Here is an 18,025-nt window from a genome sequence, read left to right as displayed (position 1 = left end):
AGGTACATGCGGTGGGGCCCTGACGGAGCCCGCCTGTCACCAGCTCCAGATGAGACTGTTGCCATGGGGACAGAGTCAATGGCCCAGAGCGGGGGAGCTCAGGGGCAGATATAAACACTAACCATTTGATTTCACCAGCTGTGAGATACTGGGAGAAAGGCACAGGGGAAATTCACAAAGGAGACAAGCTGTAGAGGGGAGCAGGGGGCAATTTCTGTTCTGTCACAAAGCCAGACGGAGAGATGACAAGAGAACCAGAGAGGGGAAAGAGACTAAAGACGAGAGGGTTTTTTGATCTCTGCTGACTTCTACAGAAAGCATTTGGAGAGAGGCAGAGTAAGAGAGAGGGGAGGAGAAGGGAAAGATGGGCAGCAGTCAAATAGAGCAAAAACCAAATGAAATCTCATATTGCAACGCTGGCTTGTGATAGTGGCAGTAACATGCTATGGATTTGTGTCTGCGAGTGTGTACTCTCCATGTGATGCACCGGAGCACAGGCTGTATGATGAGTGAGGGAGCTAAAGATGACGTCACCTTGAAGAGCACAGGGAGGAGAATCATCACTTTGAGAGTACAGTAGCTACCCGAGGAAGCTTGTTTAGGAGCTCAGATCAGTCAGGAAATGCAAATCACAGAAAAAAAGGTGCTTTATTGAAAACAAAAGTATTTCAAAAACAATATGTACAAAATAATGCTTGTTGTCATTGATGATACAACATGTGATTATTTTAAATGTTTTCTTGCATTATATATTTTTTTACTTACAGTAGCTCTTCTCTTATATACAAAACAAGCATGAACACAATGGGAAGGTGCTTGCAAGGAGAATGTGAAATACGTTTGGAGGTTGACCCTGGTGAGGTGGTGGGGTGCTCCACTCTCCATTTTCGCAGACTTTGTACAAGAACTAAACAAAACCATCTGGTCCAAAAGTCCCCACTTAATTTTCTTATATACCATGCACACTTAAAGGGATAGTTCACCCAAATGACACATTGGTTTCCTTACCCTGTAAGCAGTCTATGGACAAGGTATGACAAAAATCTATGCTTTCCCAGGCACTGTTTCCACAAGCTAATGTTTTAGCATTTTGTGGGACAACTCCCATTCAAGTCATGGGAACGATATTAGCATTTTTCACGCATCATGTCCAAATCATCCAAAAGTATCTCAAATTGATTGTGAAGCTCAACAAAGTCACTTCTAGATGATCTGAATCTAAACCAAAGCATGGATTTCTGTCATACCATGTCCATAGACTGCTTACAGGGTAAGGAAACCAATCGATCCCTTTAACTCCGCTGCTCTGACAGAAAACTGCCATATAGGAACTGTACAATACGATCATTATCATTGTTTTAGCTTAGTTCAGCTTTGTCCAGGTGTTTTGCAACTCAAACTTTGCAAAATGTCATTCATTGTACGAGCAAAAATAATGCTATCGTCAGAGAATAGAGAAAAGAGGATATGCCACAAAAACAGAACGACTCAATCAAAATATTGTAAAGAAAATAGTAAAAATGAAAGAGAAAAAAAGGGGGAAAAAAAGGCAACAAACATCTCACTCAACAGAGGATCAAACGGGCCTTGCACTTCTGTCTGTACATTTTACTTGATTACTTTACTGCTCTTCTGGGATAAGGCACCGGTCACATAACTGAACCCAGAGCAGTGAGTAACAGAGGAAATCTCACTAGACAGAACAACGATTCTCTACTTATTTCACAGTAGCACAGCTGAAATAACAACAGAAGTAGAAGTATTATGCCCATTCACTGTTTTCTAAACAGCCTTTAACATAGACAGTCTATACATCGTACTCTATTTTTTATGGGCATTTCAGATTATATGTAGAAAAGCAGATACAAATGGAGAGGAAGAGGGTGCTGACACAAAGCATGTAGCTCCTGAACATACAGACCCCCCCCCCCCCCCCCCCCCCATCTGTGAAAAGGGACCTCTAGTTGAATATGTTTTTATTCTATTAAGGGCTGAACATCTCTGTGTGAAGAGGTGACATACAACAAGTCAACTAATACTCAGTTGTAACTCGTTAGTTATCATTACTGTCCTGCTATCTGAGACGGACCACCACACTGATACAGACATTGCAGAAGTAGTTCTAACCTATGACATCCTGCTGCAATGACAGCATCTAATGCTATGTGACAATATTGACCAGGTTGGCACTGGTACTAATAATACACTCACACATACGTGTGGAACAGCACATAATGACAATAATGTTTTGTGATTAGTATCCGTGATATCCACTTAGCAACTGCAACACATGTATGTGCCAGAAAGCTGTACATTCTTTTCCCTTTCTGTGGGTACCAAACCACAGACCAAGAAGAAATGAAATCTGGAATAACAAGTAAATACTGTCCACTTTTCCCTCTTTCCTTCCTCCAATCCCCCCCCCCCCACAGAAAGCTGATACCAGACATTGCCATTTGTACTAACTTTGGGTTGAAGGCAAACTCATGTCAACAAGAATAGTCAAATCAGATTCCCTAAAAATGATTTCATTTCATTTAAAGAATCATGAACTGAAAAGGAGCAAGAGTTCTGCCTTTGTTTACAAAGTAATTTACATAAAAAGGAAAACTGCTGCAGGCTTGCCATCAAAACAATACCACAAGGCCTACCCAGTAGTGCATGTGCAGTGAACTGTGAGCCCTAACCCCACATGAACTAGTTAACAGATTTGTCCTCTAGTTCAGAATGAAGGCATGGCCACATAGAGTGGCTAGGCAATCCACACACCTTCCATGATGAGGATCAAAATCAGAGGAAAATACCTCCTGTATGAGAAATGAAAAAGCACGTTGAAAGAGAAAACTACAGTATGTAGAGAGAGAGAGAGAGAGAGAGAGAGAGAGAGAGAGAGAGAGAGATGTAGAGATATGTAGAGAGGCAGAACATGTGAGTATTCTCTTTTCTTAAATAATGTATGAAATCCTCCTCTGATTTCTACGCTGTGGTCTCTCTTCTCTCTGGTGGGCAGAGTCTGTTGGCAGGGTAGCATGCCTGGTTGTGGTGGGATCAGACGTACCACTCCCTGCGTGAGATCACTGAGCCATCCATATGGGAGACATAGTCCCCCTCAGCCCCGCTGTCATAGCAGTCATCCGATAGGTAGGGGGAGCCAGTGCTCAGTGGGTGTGACGGGGCAGCGTATCTAGCATGGCCTGTTTGGTGGGGGCTGGGGTAGCTACGCAGGTGGTCGTGGTGGTCTCCGTTCCTCATCGCCCTCGTGAGGCCGTTGGGCTGGTACTCCGGTTCTCTGTGGTTGTTTATGATGGTTGTTGATGTTGGATGCATGTGGAGGCGTTCACGGTCCCGCACGTGGTTGCGTTCGCGGTCGCCCCACTCTTCGCGGTCCTTGTCTAGGTAGACGTTATTGGCAGGCTTAGTGGGGTGGAGCTTGTGCTGTGGAGGAGCCTTCTGCATGTCTGAAGGCCCTAGGTACTGCTTAGTGTAGTAGTCCCCGCGGAAGGTCTGCCGTTGTCGTAGGTAACATACCCCGCCCACTACCAGCAGCAGCAGGAGGAACAAGGCTCCGCCCACAGCCCCGCCCACGATGGTGCCCAGGTGGTTGTCGGGGGGCAGGGCTGCCAGGGTGGGGGAGGTGAAGAGGACCCGTCGCTTATCTCCCACAGAGGTGGATGAGGAGGCAGAGCCGGTTAGGACAGGCGCAGGGGTGGTGGAGGGCATGGAGGTGGTGGGAGGATCTAATGGAGGGAGGCAGGGAGGGAGGAGTAAAGGGGGAAAGGAGGGTCAGGGAGGGAGGTAGGAGTAGAGGGGGAAAGGAGGGTCAGGGAGGGAGGTAGGAGTAGAGGAGGAAAGGAGGGTCAGGGAGGGAGGTAGGAGTAAAGGGGGAAAGGAGGGTCAGGGAGGGAGGTAGGAGTAGAGGGGGAACGGAGGGTCAGGGAGGGAGGTAGGGGTAGAGGGGGAAAGGAGGGTCAGGGAGGGAGGTAGGGGTAGAGGGGGAAAGGAGGGTCAGGGAGGGAGGTAGGAGTAGAGGGGGAAAGGAGGGTCAGGGAGGGAGGTAGGAGTAGAGGGGGAAAGGAGGGTCAGGGAGGGAGGGATGGAAATACAGACAGAAAAGTAGAGAATGTCAATGCCAACTACATCAGCATATTACTGAAAGGGGATAGGTTGACATGAAAACACTACCAACATTTCTACATCTAAAATGACATGTTCATAACAGCCTCTGGTTTGCATTGGCATGTTGTCTGTACAAACTATGTTGTTACGTCTTGACATACCACTTGAGGATAGAAGTTCCCTTTCAAAACATATAGATGTGGTAAATTAAGTCGATGTCTTGGGACTGAGCTAATGTACCCAAAATGACATGCAGTCTATAGCAGCCAAGTGTGCTGTAGGCAGAGCTGTAGCAATCCAGAGACTGAGACTGTTTTGTGATTAGTGTAATAATGGTCAATGGAAAAGTAAGGTAAGGCAGAGGGATGTTGATGTTACTAGTCTAGGAACCAGAGATGAGTGATCAGGAAACTAAATCATCTACAAATCAAAAACACATTTTTAAACAAATCATCAATTGAAGTGAATGTTGCCTGGTTTTTGTTAGTGTCTGTAACACCTTATTTGAAGTAGGACTGTATAAGTGATTAATAATGCTGACAACTAGAGGCAGCATGACATACACACGGTCAGTTACTATTTTCCTTGCCTGTAAATCTATGCAAGAGAAGATTTGTTCCGGATTGCACAGATCTACTGTTAGGTTTGAGGGACACTCACATGACGTACTGTAGCAACCTCCATTAAAATCAGGTCAAATTAACTAACCGATTAACACTTTAATGCTGTGCCTGTTATGTGGGCTTATGGAGGGCTTTATAAAGAGCGTATGTTGAGCATTTCAAATAAAGACAAACATGTCATTGCCAGTGATTATGTTGTGAGGCAATGATAGGTAGGAGGGAGGGGATGTCTAGAATAGAGTCAGCACTAATGTTAGGGGCTTGGAGATATGGGAAGGACTACTAAAATGGTAGGGATTGGTTCAGGGATGGATACTTGGGTAAAGAGATGGGCAAAAAGGGTGAATCACTCCTTCACAATTCAGCCAATTTGAACAACTGTTTTGGGCATATGCGTTAATGACTTGATCCAGATCTTCAAATACTCCCTAGAATGTTCTTTGGGCCAGATGAACCATGATCAAGCACCCTTCGTCAACAGCTTAGTATCACAGATGGGACATGCTGTCACATCTCTGGTCAATCTGCTCTCCTTATTCCATCTGCTAGTATTTCTGTCTGGACTTGCTGAGTCTGTATTGAACCATTGTGGTTATGGTTGGATTAGGACTGAGTGACCTCTGCATCATGTGTGAACGGTTCCCTCTAAAAGTGTTGTTGTGAAGTTGTTCAAACAGGGACATAAGATGACACTGCAGTCTTAGTTCCAGGTCAGATGTCTGTAGAGATATCGATCTCTGACTTCATGGCCCTGTGAATTCCATTTGAATCATATGAATTATGCGACACCACGCGGAGACACTGGACGAATGTGTGGGCGCGCGCACACACACACACACACACACACACACACACACACACACACACACACACACACACACACACACACACACACACACACACACACACACACACACACACACACACACACACACACACACCACCACCCTCCCAGAGGCGTGCACACAGCGAAAACACACTACACACAAAACCACAGAGCTCCTCTCAAAGGGAAAAGCGACAAAAAAGGTTTAATAAATAATGAATAGGAGTTGAAAAGAGCTGGTGAATGTTATGAATCTGGGACATCATCTCTCAGTCAAGGCTGCACGTTTCTGCCTTTCACTCCATGACAAAGAGAGAGAGGAAAGAGAGAGACAGAAAGAGGTAGAGATAGAGGAGAGGGAAAGAGCAGAGAGAGAGAGATGTACAGTAGTCAACGTGATACTGAAATGAAAGCTCCATTAAGGAGGGGAAGAGAGGTTTACGGCCAAAAGGGCTGATATTGCACAGCAGAGACAGAGACACATGCCAGGCCAGGGAGACGACAGAGGAGACATAGCAGAGGAGAGTGGAGGAGTGAGTTAGTGGTCTGGGGGATGAGCAGACATGGGTTTGGCCAGAGAACCAGGGAGATCTCCTCTCCTGTTGAACATCTGGAGACCTAATCAAGACTAATCAGGGCCTCGTTGAGACTCGTACATCTGAGGACCGGAAATAAATTGGCACTAACACAGCATGGCACTTCGCTTCATTTCAAACACGGACACACCCTCAAGCTTAGACAGACTGGGGTCTAGAATGACGAAATGCTGGACGGATCATGTTTTTTTATTTCATTTTTATGTAAATGCTGTTGTTACAAAAGCATAACATTTAAAAAGTGTTTAGTAGCAGGAGCCACAAAGACAGCATTATCCATACAGATACATCATGACTCATCTCTATGCTATTATGTTGACACCGAAAGCTTCAAGGCCAGAATATGTTTAAAGTTCTCCCTAAGAGAGACAGGAAGAATACGTGTGGAATAACAAGCTGTGTGCACATTCAGCAGCGTTTCTTTCCTCCGCTCACCTTGTACGCGTATCCGCAGGTCCCTGCTGCGTAGGTTGATGTCATTGGCAACCTCACACCTGTAGACTCCAGAGTCATTCCGTTGGAGGGGCCTCAGAAACAGCAACGTGTTGTTCACTATCTCCACCCCCTCTGGCATTTTCCCGTCCAGTCTTGGATATCCACACACAAGTACATGAAATGAAAGGCAGACGGACACAATTATACACAAACACTGGTTCAACGTTCAATCTGCAGTGGGAACAAATTTGTGCACATAAAAACATGAGCAGCGAGCGCACACGCTCACACACCTGATCCATGTGAAGTGGTGTGCTGGTGGGTTTGCGTTGGCTTTGCAGGTCAGTTGGATGTTCTCACGGCCCACATACCAGTCACCGTCATAACCTACCACCACGATGTCTGGGGCGTCTGCAGAGACACAACACAGAGAAGGGGCAACAGACAGAACCTGAAAAAGTGGAAAACTCAACCACCCCAAACATTTTTTGTGTGGAATTACATGAATCAATCAAATCAAGTCTGATGAAATTCCAGCATCATAGACATGACTTACAGTACCAGTCAAAAGTTGACACACCTACTCATGCAAGGGTTTTTCTTTATTTTTACTATTTTCTACATTGTAGAATAATAATGAAGACATCGAAACTATGAAATAACACATATGGAATCATCTATTAACCAAAAAAGTGTTCAACAAATCAAAATATATTTTATATTTGAGATTCTTCAAAGTAGCCACCCTTTGCCTTGATGACTGCTTTGCAGACTCTTGGCATTCTCTCAACCAGCTTCATGAGGTTGTCACCTCGAATGCATTTCAATTAACAGGTGTGCCTTGTTAAAAGTTCATTTGTGGAATTTCTTTCCTTAATGCGTTTGAGCCAATCAGTTGTGTTGTGACGAGGTAGGGGTGTTATACAGAAGATGATGTTTATCAAATAGGACCAAGTCCATGTTATGGGAAGAACAGCTCAAATAAGCAAAGAGAAATGACAGTCCATCACTACTTTAAAACGTGAAGGTCAATCAATATGGAAAATGTCAAGAACTTTGAATGTTTCTTCAAGTGCAGTCGCAAAAACCATCAAGCACTATGATGAAACTGGCTCTCATGAGGACCGCCACAGGAAAGGAAGACCCAGAGTTACCTCTGCTGCAGAGTCAACTGCACCTCAGATTGCAGCCATAATAAATGCTTCACAGAGTTCAAGCAACAGACACATCTCAACATCAACTGTTCAGAGGAGACTGCATGAATCAGGCCTTCATGGTCGAATCGCTACAAAGAAACCAATACTAAAGGACACCAATAATAAGAAGAGACTTGCTTGGGCCAAGAAACATGAGCAATGGACAGACATTAGGTGGAGTCCAAATTTGCGATTTTTGGTTCCAACCCTTGTGTCTTTGTGAGACGCACAGTAGGTGAACGGATGATCTCTGCATGTGTGGTTCCCACCGTGAAGCATGGAGGAGGAGGTGTGATGGTGTGGGGCTGCTTTGCTGGTGACACTGTCAGTGATATATTTAGAATTCAAGGCACACTTAACCAGCATGGCTACCACAGCATTCTGCAGCGATACGCCTGACCTGGCCTCTACAAACACAACGTGTTATTTCCTAGTTGAGGTCTTCACTAAAAATAGTAAATATTAAGAAAAACCCTTGAATGAGTAGGTGTGTCCAAACTTTTGACTAGTACTGTATGTGTGAATGATTCTGAACAGAAAAGGCAGTCTCGTGGGTACTCGTGTTGAATCGCACACACACACACACACACACACACACACACACACACACACACACACACACACACACACACACAGAAAGAGAGACTCACACTGCACGTTGAGCTGGTAGGGGATCCTGAAGTCTGTGTGCAGGGCAGGATGGCGCACCACACAGGTGAGGGCGTGACCCTGGACGTGGCGGGTGGGCTGCCACAGGTAGCGCACCTGGGTGCTGGTCGTGCCGTTTGCCTCGTCCTGCAGCGACACCTCTGATTGGCCAAACAGGTCCGTTTCCCAGGAGACTTCGGCGGGGGGCCGGGCCCGCTCAGCGATGCAGGTGGCCACCACTGTTTCATTGCCCTCGTCGATCAGAGCCACCGAGCCAGCCGACACATACACCCTGGGCTCCACTGAGAGAGAGAGAGAGAGAGAGAGAGAGAGAGAGAGAGAGAGAGAGAGAGAGAGAGAGAGAGAGAGAGAGAGAGAGAGAGAGAGAGAGAGAGAGAGAGAGAAGGGGTGAGGAAATATGGATCGAAAGGGTTGTAGTGTTCAGTCAGTGTTCCAGTATCTTCTAGGGCAGGGGTCCCCAATTACATTCAGCCATGGGCCGATTTTTCCTTGAGCGGTTGGTCGGGGGGCTGGAAAATAGTTAGAAATCATTTTTACATTTTTACAAATTGACCACAAAATCCCAAACAGATACGGTGTAGTATTTGACAAAAACAGAATCATTTCAAACCTTGATTACATTGGGATATGATCACGTTTTAATTTATGCGTGAGAATATTTACAAACTGATTTCCTAAATTAACATCACTTTGAGATGATTTTCTGGTGATTTTACAGTCTTACATCCAAAAATGAAAATTCTAAATATACAAATATATATATTCCGATTTTGTTGTTTTTGCTCAGGGGCCAAATAAAATCACCAGCGGGCCGAATATGGCCCGTGGGCCACCTGCTCTAGGGAAGCAGAGTTCCTGAGTAGGGTCTGGAAGTGGTTCAGTTATTCAAGCTCTTGTTTCCATCACTCTTTCTTTCAACCGCCGCCCCCCTTTCCATCTCCCTCCTTTCCCCTGTCCTACTACGCAGTAGCAGCTCAGGGACTTCCTGTAACCATTCAAAAACAGTGTGTGTAAGTCATGGCCTTGCCTGGAATAATACATCTATCTAACCCCGACTCTTACTCCCCGGGATCCTTTAAAAGAGGGGCGTCTCAATTGTGCAACAGACAAACAAAACGTATTGCCCACCACATTCCTCTAGCTCCAATTATAGCACCCTGTTCCTGTACACCCCTCCCTCGCTCCCTCGTTCCCATTCCTTCACCCCTCCTCTCACGCAACTGTAGCCAACTGTCATACCGTTCTCATTGCAATGCCCCTTCAACCAACCCTTATTCCAACCACTCCTCCTCACTACCTTCCATCCTTTCTCTCCACACTTTGTCTTACCACTCTCCCTCTGGCCCAGTGACATGAGTAGGATCCTCTCCCCCACAATGGCCATGTGTAGTTCATAAATTTTTACAAGAGGCTCTTTACTAAGATACAGGATTACGTTTCAAAATATTACAAGCACACCATCAGCCATACAAACACACACTTACAAGAGGTGTGTTGCACAGACACAGACACTAGAGGTGGGTCATATGGCCAAAAATTCATATTGTGATAAATTGCCTGAATTAATGAGATAATTATTATTTAAAATGATCTTTTAAACTACTAGTTGTAGCCATCAATTGTCCCATTAACAATCACCCATATTAGCAAACTTATTTAATTTCAAACTTCACATTTCTCTAGTATAGGTTACTTATAATGAACAATATTAGCAAAATGCCTGCGATAAGTGATCGGTATAGTCAGTGTCAATAATTTCCGGTTTATCGTCCCAGCTCTAATTGGAACCCACACACACACACACACACACACACACACACCCCAACACAAGCACACACACTCCTACCGAGCACGCTGACAGTGGTGGAGGCCTGTGTGTTGCCCAGGGGGAAGGTGGCCACCTTGCAGGTGTACACTCCAATGTCCTCAAAGCCCACATCCTCCAGTACGATGGTGGCGTCATGGGAGGAGGGCGAGCGGAAGGACAGGCGGCGCACATAGTTTGGGGGGATCGAGATGCCAAACACGGGATTGTACACCGCCACAGTCACCGAGCCTGTGGGGAGCCGGCGCTCCCAGGAACTCTGGGTAAGACTGAGGTTGGCCCCCACCTCCACGCTACAGCCCAACGTCACATTCTTCCCCAATACAGCACTCACCTTCTGGGGAACCAACACCTGACTGCCCCCCACACCTGGAGCACAGAGAGGGAGAGAATGAAAGAAAACGATTAGTTTCACCATCAACAATCAGTTTATTCCAATTTTTTCTGAAGAACTACTGTAAGAATCAAAAGAAAAGAATAACCACATTCCCCTGTGGTTAGTCAAAGTGTAATCAAAAGAGTTGTACTTATCTTGGGCAGTGAAACATAAGCCTGTGTGCAATGTGTATGACTGTAAATGTAATATACCCAATGATGACGGCAATAAAGGACTGTGGCAATAGCATACGGACTTCCCCTCGACACACTACACCCTCCATCTGTCTCTCAGTTGGACATCATTTACTCTAATAACATCACATTGTATTGGTCACATACACGTGGTTAGCAGACGTTATTGGTCACATACACGTGGTTAGCAGATGTTATTGGTGACATACACGTGGTTAGCAGATGTTATTCAAATCAAAGTTTGTCACGTGCGCTGAATACAACAGGTGTAGACCTTACAGTGAAATGCTTACTTACAGGCTCTAACCAATAGTGCAAAAAAGGTATTAGGTGAACAATAGGTAGGTAAAGAGATAAAACAACAGTAAAAAGACAGGCTATATACAGTAGTAGCGAGGCTATAAAAAGTAGCGAGGCTACATACAGACACCGGTTAAATCAGGCTGATTGAGGTAGTATGTACATGTAGATATGGTTAAAGTGGCTATGCATATATGATGAACAGAGAGTAGCAGTAGCGTAAAAGAGGGGTTGAGCGGGTGGTGGGTGGGACACAATGCAGATAGTCCGGGTAGCCATTTGATTACCTGTTCAGTAGTCTTATGGCTTGGGGGTAAAAACTGTTGAGAAGCATTTTTGTCCTAGACTTGGCACTCCGGTACCGCTTGCCATGCGGTAGTAGAGAGAACAGTCTATGACTGGGGTGGCTGGGGTCTTTGACAATTTTTAGGGCCTTCCTCTGACACCGCCTGGTGTAGAGGTCCTGGATGGCAGGCAGCTTAGCCCCAGTGATGTACTGGGCCATACGCATTACCCTCTGTAGTGCCTTGCGGTCAGAGGCCGAGCAGTTGCCGTACCAGGATTGATGCAACCAGTCAGGATGCTCTCGATGTTGCAGCTGTAGAACCTATGCCAGATCTTTTCACGACTGTCTTGGTGTGTTTGGACCATTCTAGTTTGTTGTTGATGTGGACACCAAGGAACTTGAAGCGCTCAACCTGCTCCACTACAGCCCCGTCGATGAGAATGGGGGAGTGCTCAGTCCTCCTTTTCCTGTAGTCCACAATGATCTCCTTAGTCTTGGTTACGTTGAGGGATAGGTGATATTCTGGAACCACCCGGCCAGGTCTCCGACCTCCTCCCTATAGGCTGTCTCGTCGTTGTCGGTGATCAGGCCTACCACTGTTGTGTCGTCTGCAAACTTAATGATGGTGTTGGAGTCGTGCCTGGCCATGCAGTTGTGGGTGAACAGGGAGTACAGGAGGGGACTGAGCACGCACCCCTGGGGAGCTCCAGTGTTGAGATGCAGCGTGGCAGATGTGTTGCTGCCTACGCTCACCACCTGGGGGCGGCCCGTCAGGAAGTCCAGGATCCAGTTGCAGAGGGAGGTGTTTAGTCCCAGGATCCTTAGCTTAGTGATGAGCTTTGAGGGTACTATGGTGTTGAACATTGAGCTGTAGTCAATGAATAGCATTCTCACATAGGTGTTCCTTTTGTCCAGGTGGGAAAGGGCAGTGTGGAGTGCAATAGAGATTGCATCATCTGTGGATCTGTTTGGGCGGTATGCAAATTGGAGTAGGTCTAGGGTTTCTGGGATAATGGTGTTGATGTGAGCCATTACCAACCTTTCAAAGCACTTCATGGCTACAGACGTGAGTGCTACGGGTCTGTAGTCATTTAGGCAGGTTGCCTTTGCGTTCTTGGGCACAGGGACTATGGTGGTCTGCTTGAAACATGTTGGTATTACAGACTCAATCAGGGACATGTTGAAAATGTCAGTGAAGACACCTGCCAGTTGGTCAGCACATGCCCGGAGCACAAGTCCTGGTAATCCGTCTGGCTCCGCAGCCTTGTGTATGTTGACCTGTTTAAAGGTCTTACTCACGTCGGCTACGGAGAGCGTGATCACACAGTCGTCCTGAACAGCTGATGCTCTCATGCATGCCTCAGTGTTGCTTGCCTCAAAGCGAGCATAGAAGTGATTTAGCTCGTCTGGTAGGCTTGTGTCACTGGGCAGCCCGCAGCTGTGCTTCCCTTTGTAGTCTGTAATAGTTTGCAAGCCCTGCCACATAAGACGAGCGTCGGAGCCGGTGTAGTATGATTCAATCTTAGCCCTGTATTGACGCTTTGCCTGTTTGATGTTTCGTCGCAGGGCATAGCAGGATTTCTTGTAAGCTTCTGGGTTAGAGTCCGCACCTTGAAAGCGGCAGCTCTACCCTTTAGCTCAGTGCGAATGTTGCCTGTAATCCATGACTTCTGGTTGGGGTATATACGTACAGTAACTGTGGGGACGACGTCCTCAATGCACTTATTGATAAAGCCAGTGACTGATGTGGTGTACTCCTCAATGCCATTGGAAGAATCCCGGAACATGTTCTAGTCTGTGATAGCAAAACAGTCCTGTAGTTTAGCATCTGCTTCATCTGACCACTTTTTTATTGGTCACATAAACGACGTGTTTAGCAGATGTTATTGCGGGTGTAGCGAAATGCTTGTGTTTCTGGCTCTGACAGAACAGCAATATCTAACAATTTCACAACATATCCCCAATACACACAAATCTAAGTTAAGGAATGGAATTAAGAATATATAAATATATGGACGAGCAATGTCAGAGCGGCATAGACTAAGATACAGTTGGATAGAATACAGTATATACATATGAGATGAGTAATGCAAAATATTTAAACATTATTAGTGACTAGTGTTCCATTTATTAAAGTGGCCAGTGATTCAAGTCTATGTACATTTGAAGTCAGAAGTTTACATACACTTAGGTTGGAGTCATTAAAACTCGTTTTTCAACCACTCCACAAATTTCTTGTTAACAGTTTTGGCAAATCTGTTAGGACATCTACTTTGTGCATGACACAAGTCATTTTTCCAACAATTGTTTACAGACAGATTATTTAACTTATAATTCACTGTATCACAATTCCAGTGGGTCAGAAGTTTACAAACACTAAGTTGACTGTGACTTTAAACAGCTTGGAAAATTCCAGAAAATGATGTCATGGCTTTAGAAGCTTCTGATAAATTATGTCAAGTAGCCTGAGTCAATTGGAGGTGTACCTGTGGATGTATTTCAAGGCCTACCTTCAAACTCAGTGCCTCTTTGCTTGACATCATGGGAAAATCAAAAGAAATCAGCCAAGACCTCAGAAACAAAATTGTAGACCTCCACAAGTCTGGTTCATCCTTGGGGGCAATTTCCAAAAGCCTGAAGGTACCATGTTCATCTGTACAAACAATAGTACGCAAGTATAAACACCACGGGACCACGCAGCCGTCATACCACTCAGGAAGGAGACGCGTTCTGTCTCCTAGAGATGAACGTATTTTGGTGCGAAAAGCACAAATCAATCCAAGAACATCAGCAAAGGACCTTGTGAAGATGCTGGAGGAAACAAGTACAAAAGTATCTATATCCACAGTAAAACGAGTCCTATATCGACATAACCTGAAAGGCCGCTCAGCAAGGAAGAAGCCACTGCTCCAAAACCGCCATAAAAAATCCAGACTACGGTTTGCAACTGCACATGGGGACAAAGATAGTACTTTTTGGAGAAATGTCCTCTGGTCTGATGAAACAAAAATAGAACTATTTGGTCATAATGACCATCGTTATGTTTGGAGGAAAAAGGGGGAGGCTTGTAAGCCGAAGAACCATCCCAACCGTGAAGCACGGGGGTGGCAGCATCATGTTGTGGGGGTGCTTTGCTGCAGGAGGGACTGGTACACTTCACAAAATAGATGGCATCATGAGGAGGAAAATTATGTGGATATATTGAAGCAACATCTCAAGACATCAGTCAGGAAGTTAAAGCTTGGTCGCAAATGGGTCTTCCAAATGGACAATGACCCCCTGCATACTTCCAAAGTTGTGGCAAAATGGCTTAAGGACAACAAATTCAAGGTATTGGAGTGGCCATCACAAAGCCCTGACCTCAATCCTATAGAACATTTGTGGGCAGAACTGAAAAAGTGTGTGCAAGGAGGCCTACAAACCTGACTCAGTTACACCAGCTCTGTCAGGAGGAATGGACAAAAATTCACCCAACTTATTGTGGGAAGTTTGTGGAAGGCTACCCAAAACGTTTGACCCAAGTTAAACAATTTAAAGGCAATGCTAACAAAATACTATTTGAGTGTTTGTAAACTTCTGACCCACTGGGAATGTGATGAAAGAAATAAAAAAGCTAAAATAAATCATTCTCTCTATTATTCTGACATTTCACATTCTTAAAATAAAGCGGTGATCGTAACTGACATAAGACAGGGAATTTTTACTTGGATTAAATATCAGGAATTGTGAAAAACTGAGTTGAAATGTATTTGGCTAAGACGTATGTAAACTTCCGACTTCAACTGTATATAGGGCAGCAGCCTCTAATGTGCTAGTTATGGCTATTTACAGTCTGATGGCTTGGAGATAGAAGCTGTTTTTCAGTCTCTCGGTCCCAGCTTTGAAGCACCTGTCTGACCTCGCCTTCTGGATGATAGCGGTGTGAACAGGCAGTGGCTCAGGTGGTTGTTGTCTTTGATTATATTTTTGGCATTCCTGTGACATCGGGTAATGTAAGTGTCCTGGAGTGCAGGTTTAGTTTATCCCCAATGATGCGTTGGGCAGACCGCACCACCCTCTGGAGAGCCCTACAGCCCGAGAGGACGCTCTCAATTGTGCATTTGTTAACGTTTGTGAGGGTTTTATGTGCCTACCCAAATTTCTTCAGCCTCCTGAGGTTGAATAAGTGCTGTTGCACCTCTTCACCACACCGTCTGTGTGGGTGGACCATTTCAGTTTGTCAATGATGTGTACACCGAGGAACTTGAAGCTTTCCACCTTCTCCACTGCGGTCTCGTCGATGTGGATGGGGGGTGCTCCCTCTGCTGTTTCCTGAAGTCCACGATCATCTCCTTTGATTTGTTGACGTTGAGTGAGAGGTTATTTTCCTGGTTACTCCCAGAGCCCTCACTTCCTCCCCATAGGCTGTCTCGTCATTGTTGGTAATCAAGCATGCTACTGTTGGGTTGTCTGAAATCTTGATGATTGAGTTGGAGGCGTGCGTGGCCACGCAGCCATGGGTTAACAGGGAGTACAGGAGGGGGCTAAGCACGCACCCTTGTGGGGCCCTAGTGTTAAGGATCAGCGGAGTGGAGGTGATGTTTCCTACCTTCACCACCTGGGGGCGGCCCATCAGGAAGTCCAGGACCCAGTTGCACAGGGCAGACCCAGGGCGTCGAGCATAAAGATGAGCTTGGACGGTACTATGGTGTTGAATGCTGAGCTAGTGTCAATGAACAGCATTTTTACATAGGTATTCCTCTTGTCCAGATGGGATAGGGCTGTGTGTAGTGTGATTGCATCGTCTGTGGATCTATTGGGGCGGTAAGCAAATTGATGGGTCTAGGGTAACAGGTAAGGTAGATCCTTGACTAGTCTCTCAAAGCACTTCATGATGACAGAAGTGAGTGCTACGGGGCGATAATTTAGTTCAGTTACCTTTGCCTTCTTGGGTACAGGAAAAATGGTGGCCATCTTGAAGCATGTGGTGACAAGAGACTGGGATAGGGAGATATTGAATATGTCTGTAAACACACCAGCCAGCTGGTCTGTGCATGCTGAGGATGCGGCTAGGGATGCCGTCTGGGTCGGCAGCCATGCGAGGGTTAACACTTAAATGTCTTAGGCACGTCGGCCACGGAGAAGTGAAGCCCACAGTCCTTGATAGCGGGCTGCATCGGTGGCACTGTGTTATCCTCAAAGCGGCCGAAGAAGGTGTTGAGCTTGTCCGGAAGCAAGACGTCGGTGTCTGCGACGTGGCTTGTTTTCCTTTTGTAGTCCGTGATTGTCTGTAGACCCTGCCACATACGTCTCATATCTGAGCCGTTGAATTGCGACTCCACTTTGTCTCTATATTGACGTTTTGCCTGTTTGATTGCCTTGGTGAGGGAATAACTACACTTTGTATTCTGCCATATTCCCAGTCACCTTGACATGGTTAAATGTGGTGGTTCACGCTTTCAGCGTGAATGCTGCCATCTATCCACGGTTTCTGGTTAGAATAGATTTTAATAGTCATAGTGGGTACACCGTATCAGTATATTTCGTCAATGTTATTGTCAGAGGCTACCTGGAACATATGTCTGTGTGATCAAAACAATCTTGAATGTGGATTCCGATTGGTCAGACCAGTATTGCATAGTCCTTAGCACAGGTATTTCCTGTTTGAGTTTCTGCCTATAGGAAGGGAGGAGCAAAATGGAGTCGTGGTCAGATTTTCCAAAAGGAGGGTGGGGGAGGGCCTTGTATGCATCCCAGAAGTTGGAGCAGTGGTCGAGTGTTTTAGCAGCGCGAGTACTACAGTCAATGTGTTGATAGAACTTCAGCAGCCTTTTTATCAAATTTGCTTTGTTAAAATCCCCAGCTACAATAAATACGGCCTCGGGATATGTGGTTTCCAGTTTGCATAAAGTCCAGTGAAATTATTTGAGGGCCGTGGTGGTATCGTCTTGAGGGGGGATATACACGGCTGTGACTATAACCGAAGATAATTCTCTTGCGCGATAATACGGTCGGCATTTGATTATGAGGTATTCTAGGTTGGGTGAACAAAAGGACTTGAGTTCCTGTACGTTATCACAATCACACCATGAGTCGTTAATCATGAAACATACACCCCGCCCTTCTTCCCAGAGAGATATTATTCCTGTCTGCGCGATGAACTGAGAACCCAACTGGCTGGACAGACTCAGAAAGTAGATCCCGAGAGAGCCATGTTTCCGTGAAACAGAGTATGTTACAATCCCTGATGTCTCTCTGGAAAGAAATCCTCGCCCTAAGCTCGTCAACTTTATTATCCAGAGACTGAACATTAGAGAGTAATATACTCGGAAGTGGTGGGTGGTATGCACACCTAAGTCGGACAGGAAGACCACTGAGTACCTCTCCTCCGCCGGCGTGGTTTAGGGTCAGCCTCTGGAATCAGTTAAATTGCCCTGGGGGGTGTGAACAAAGGATCCTATTCTGGAAAGTCGTGTTCCTGGTTGTAATACTGGTAGTGCTTGTGAGTTACCGCTGCTCTGATACCCAATAGTTCTTCCCGGCTGTATGTAATAACAAAAACATTTCTGGGCTAATAATGTAAGAAATTATACATTTAAAAAAA

The 18,025-nt window shown here is 45.6% G+C and overlaps 1 protein-coding gene across 1 annotated transcript in view; it reads right to left on the bottom strand.

Annotated features, from left to right (window-relative positions):
• LOC120057499 (nectin-3-like protein) overlaps positions 1-18,025 on the bottom strand; it is a 36,781-nt gene that overhangs the window by 10,113 nt on the left and 8,643 nt on the right. The window contains exons 2-8 of the mRNA XM_039006099.1: positions 10,308-10,655; positions 8,443-8,742; positions 6,890-7,007; positions 6,597-6,748; positions 3,059-3,737; positions 2,770-2,807; positions 472-534 (exon numbers count right to left, since the gene is read on the bottom strand). Of these exons, the coding sequence (XP_038862027.1) occupies positions 472-534; positions 2,770-2,807; positions 3,059-3,737; positions 6,597-6,748; positions 6,890-7,007; positions 8,443-8,742; positions 10,308-10,655 (1,698 nt within the window). The remainder of the gene's footprint in view (positions 1-471; positions 535-2,769; positions 2,808-3,058; positions 3,738-6,596; positions 6,749-6,889; positions 7,008-8,442; positions 8,743-10,307; positions 10,656-18,025) is intronic.

This window comes from Salvelinus namaycush, chromosome 12 (genome assembly GCF_016432855.1).
Source record: "Salvelinus namaycush isolate Seneca chromosome 12, SaNama_1.0, whole genome shotgun sequence".
In the NCBI taxonomy this organism is placed as follows: domain Eukaryota; kingdom Metazoa; phylum Chordata; class Actinopteri; order Salmoniformes; family Salmonidae; genus Salvelinus; species Salvelinus namaycush.
This window is presented reverse-complemented; position numbering and strand designations above follow the sequence as displayed.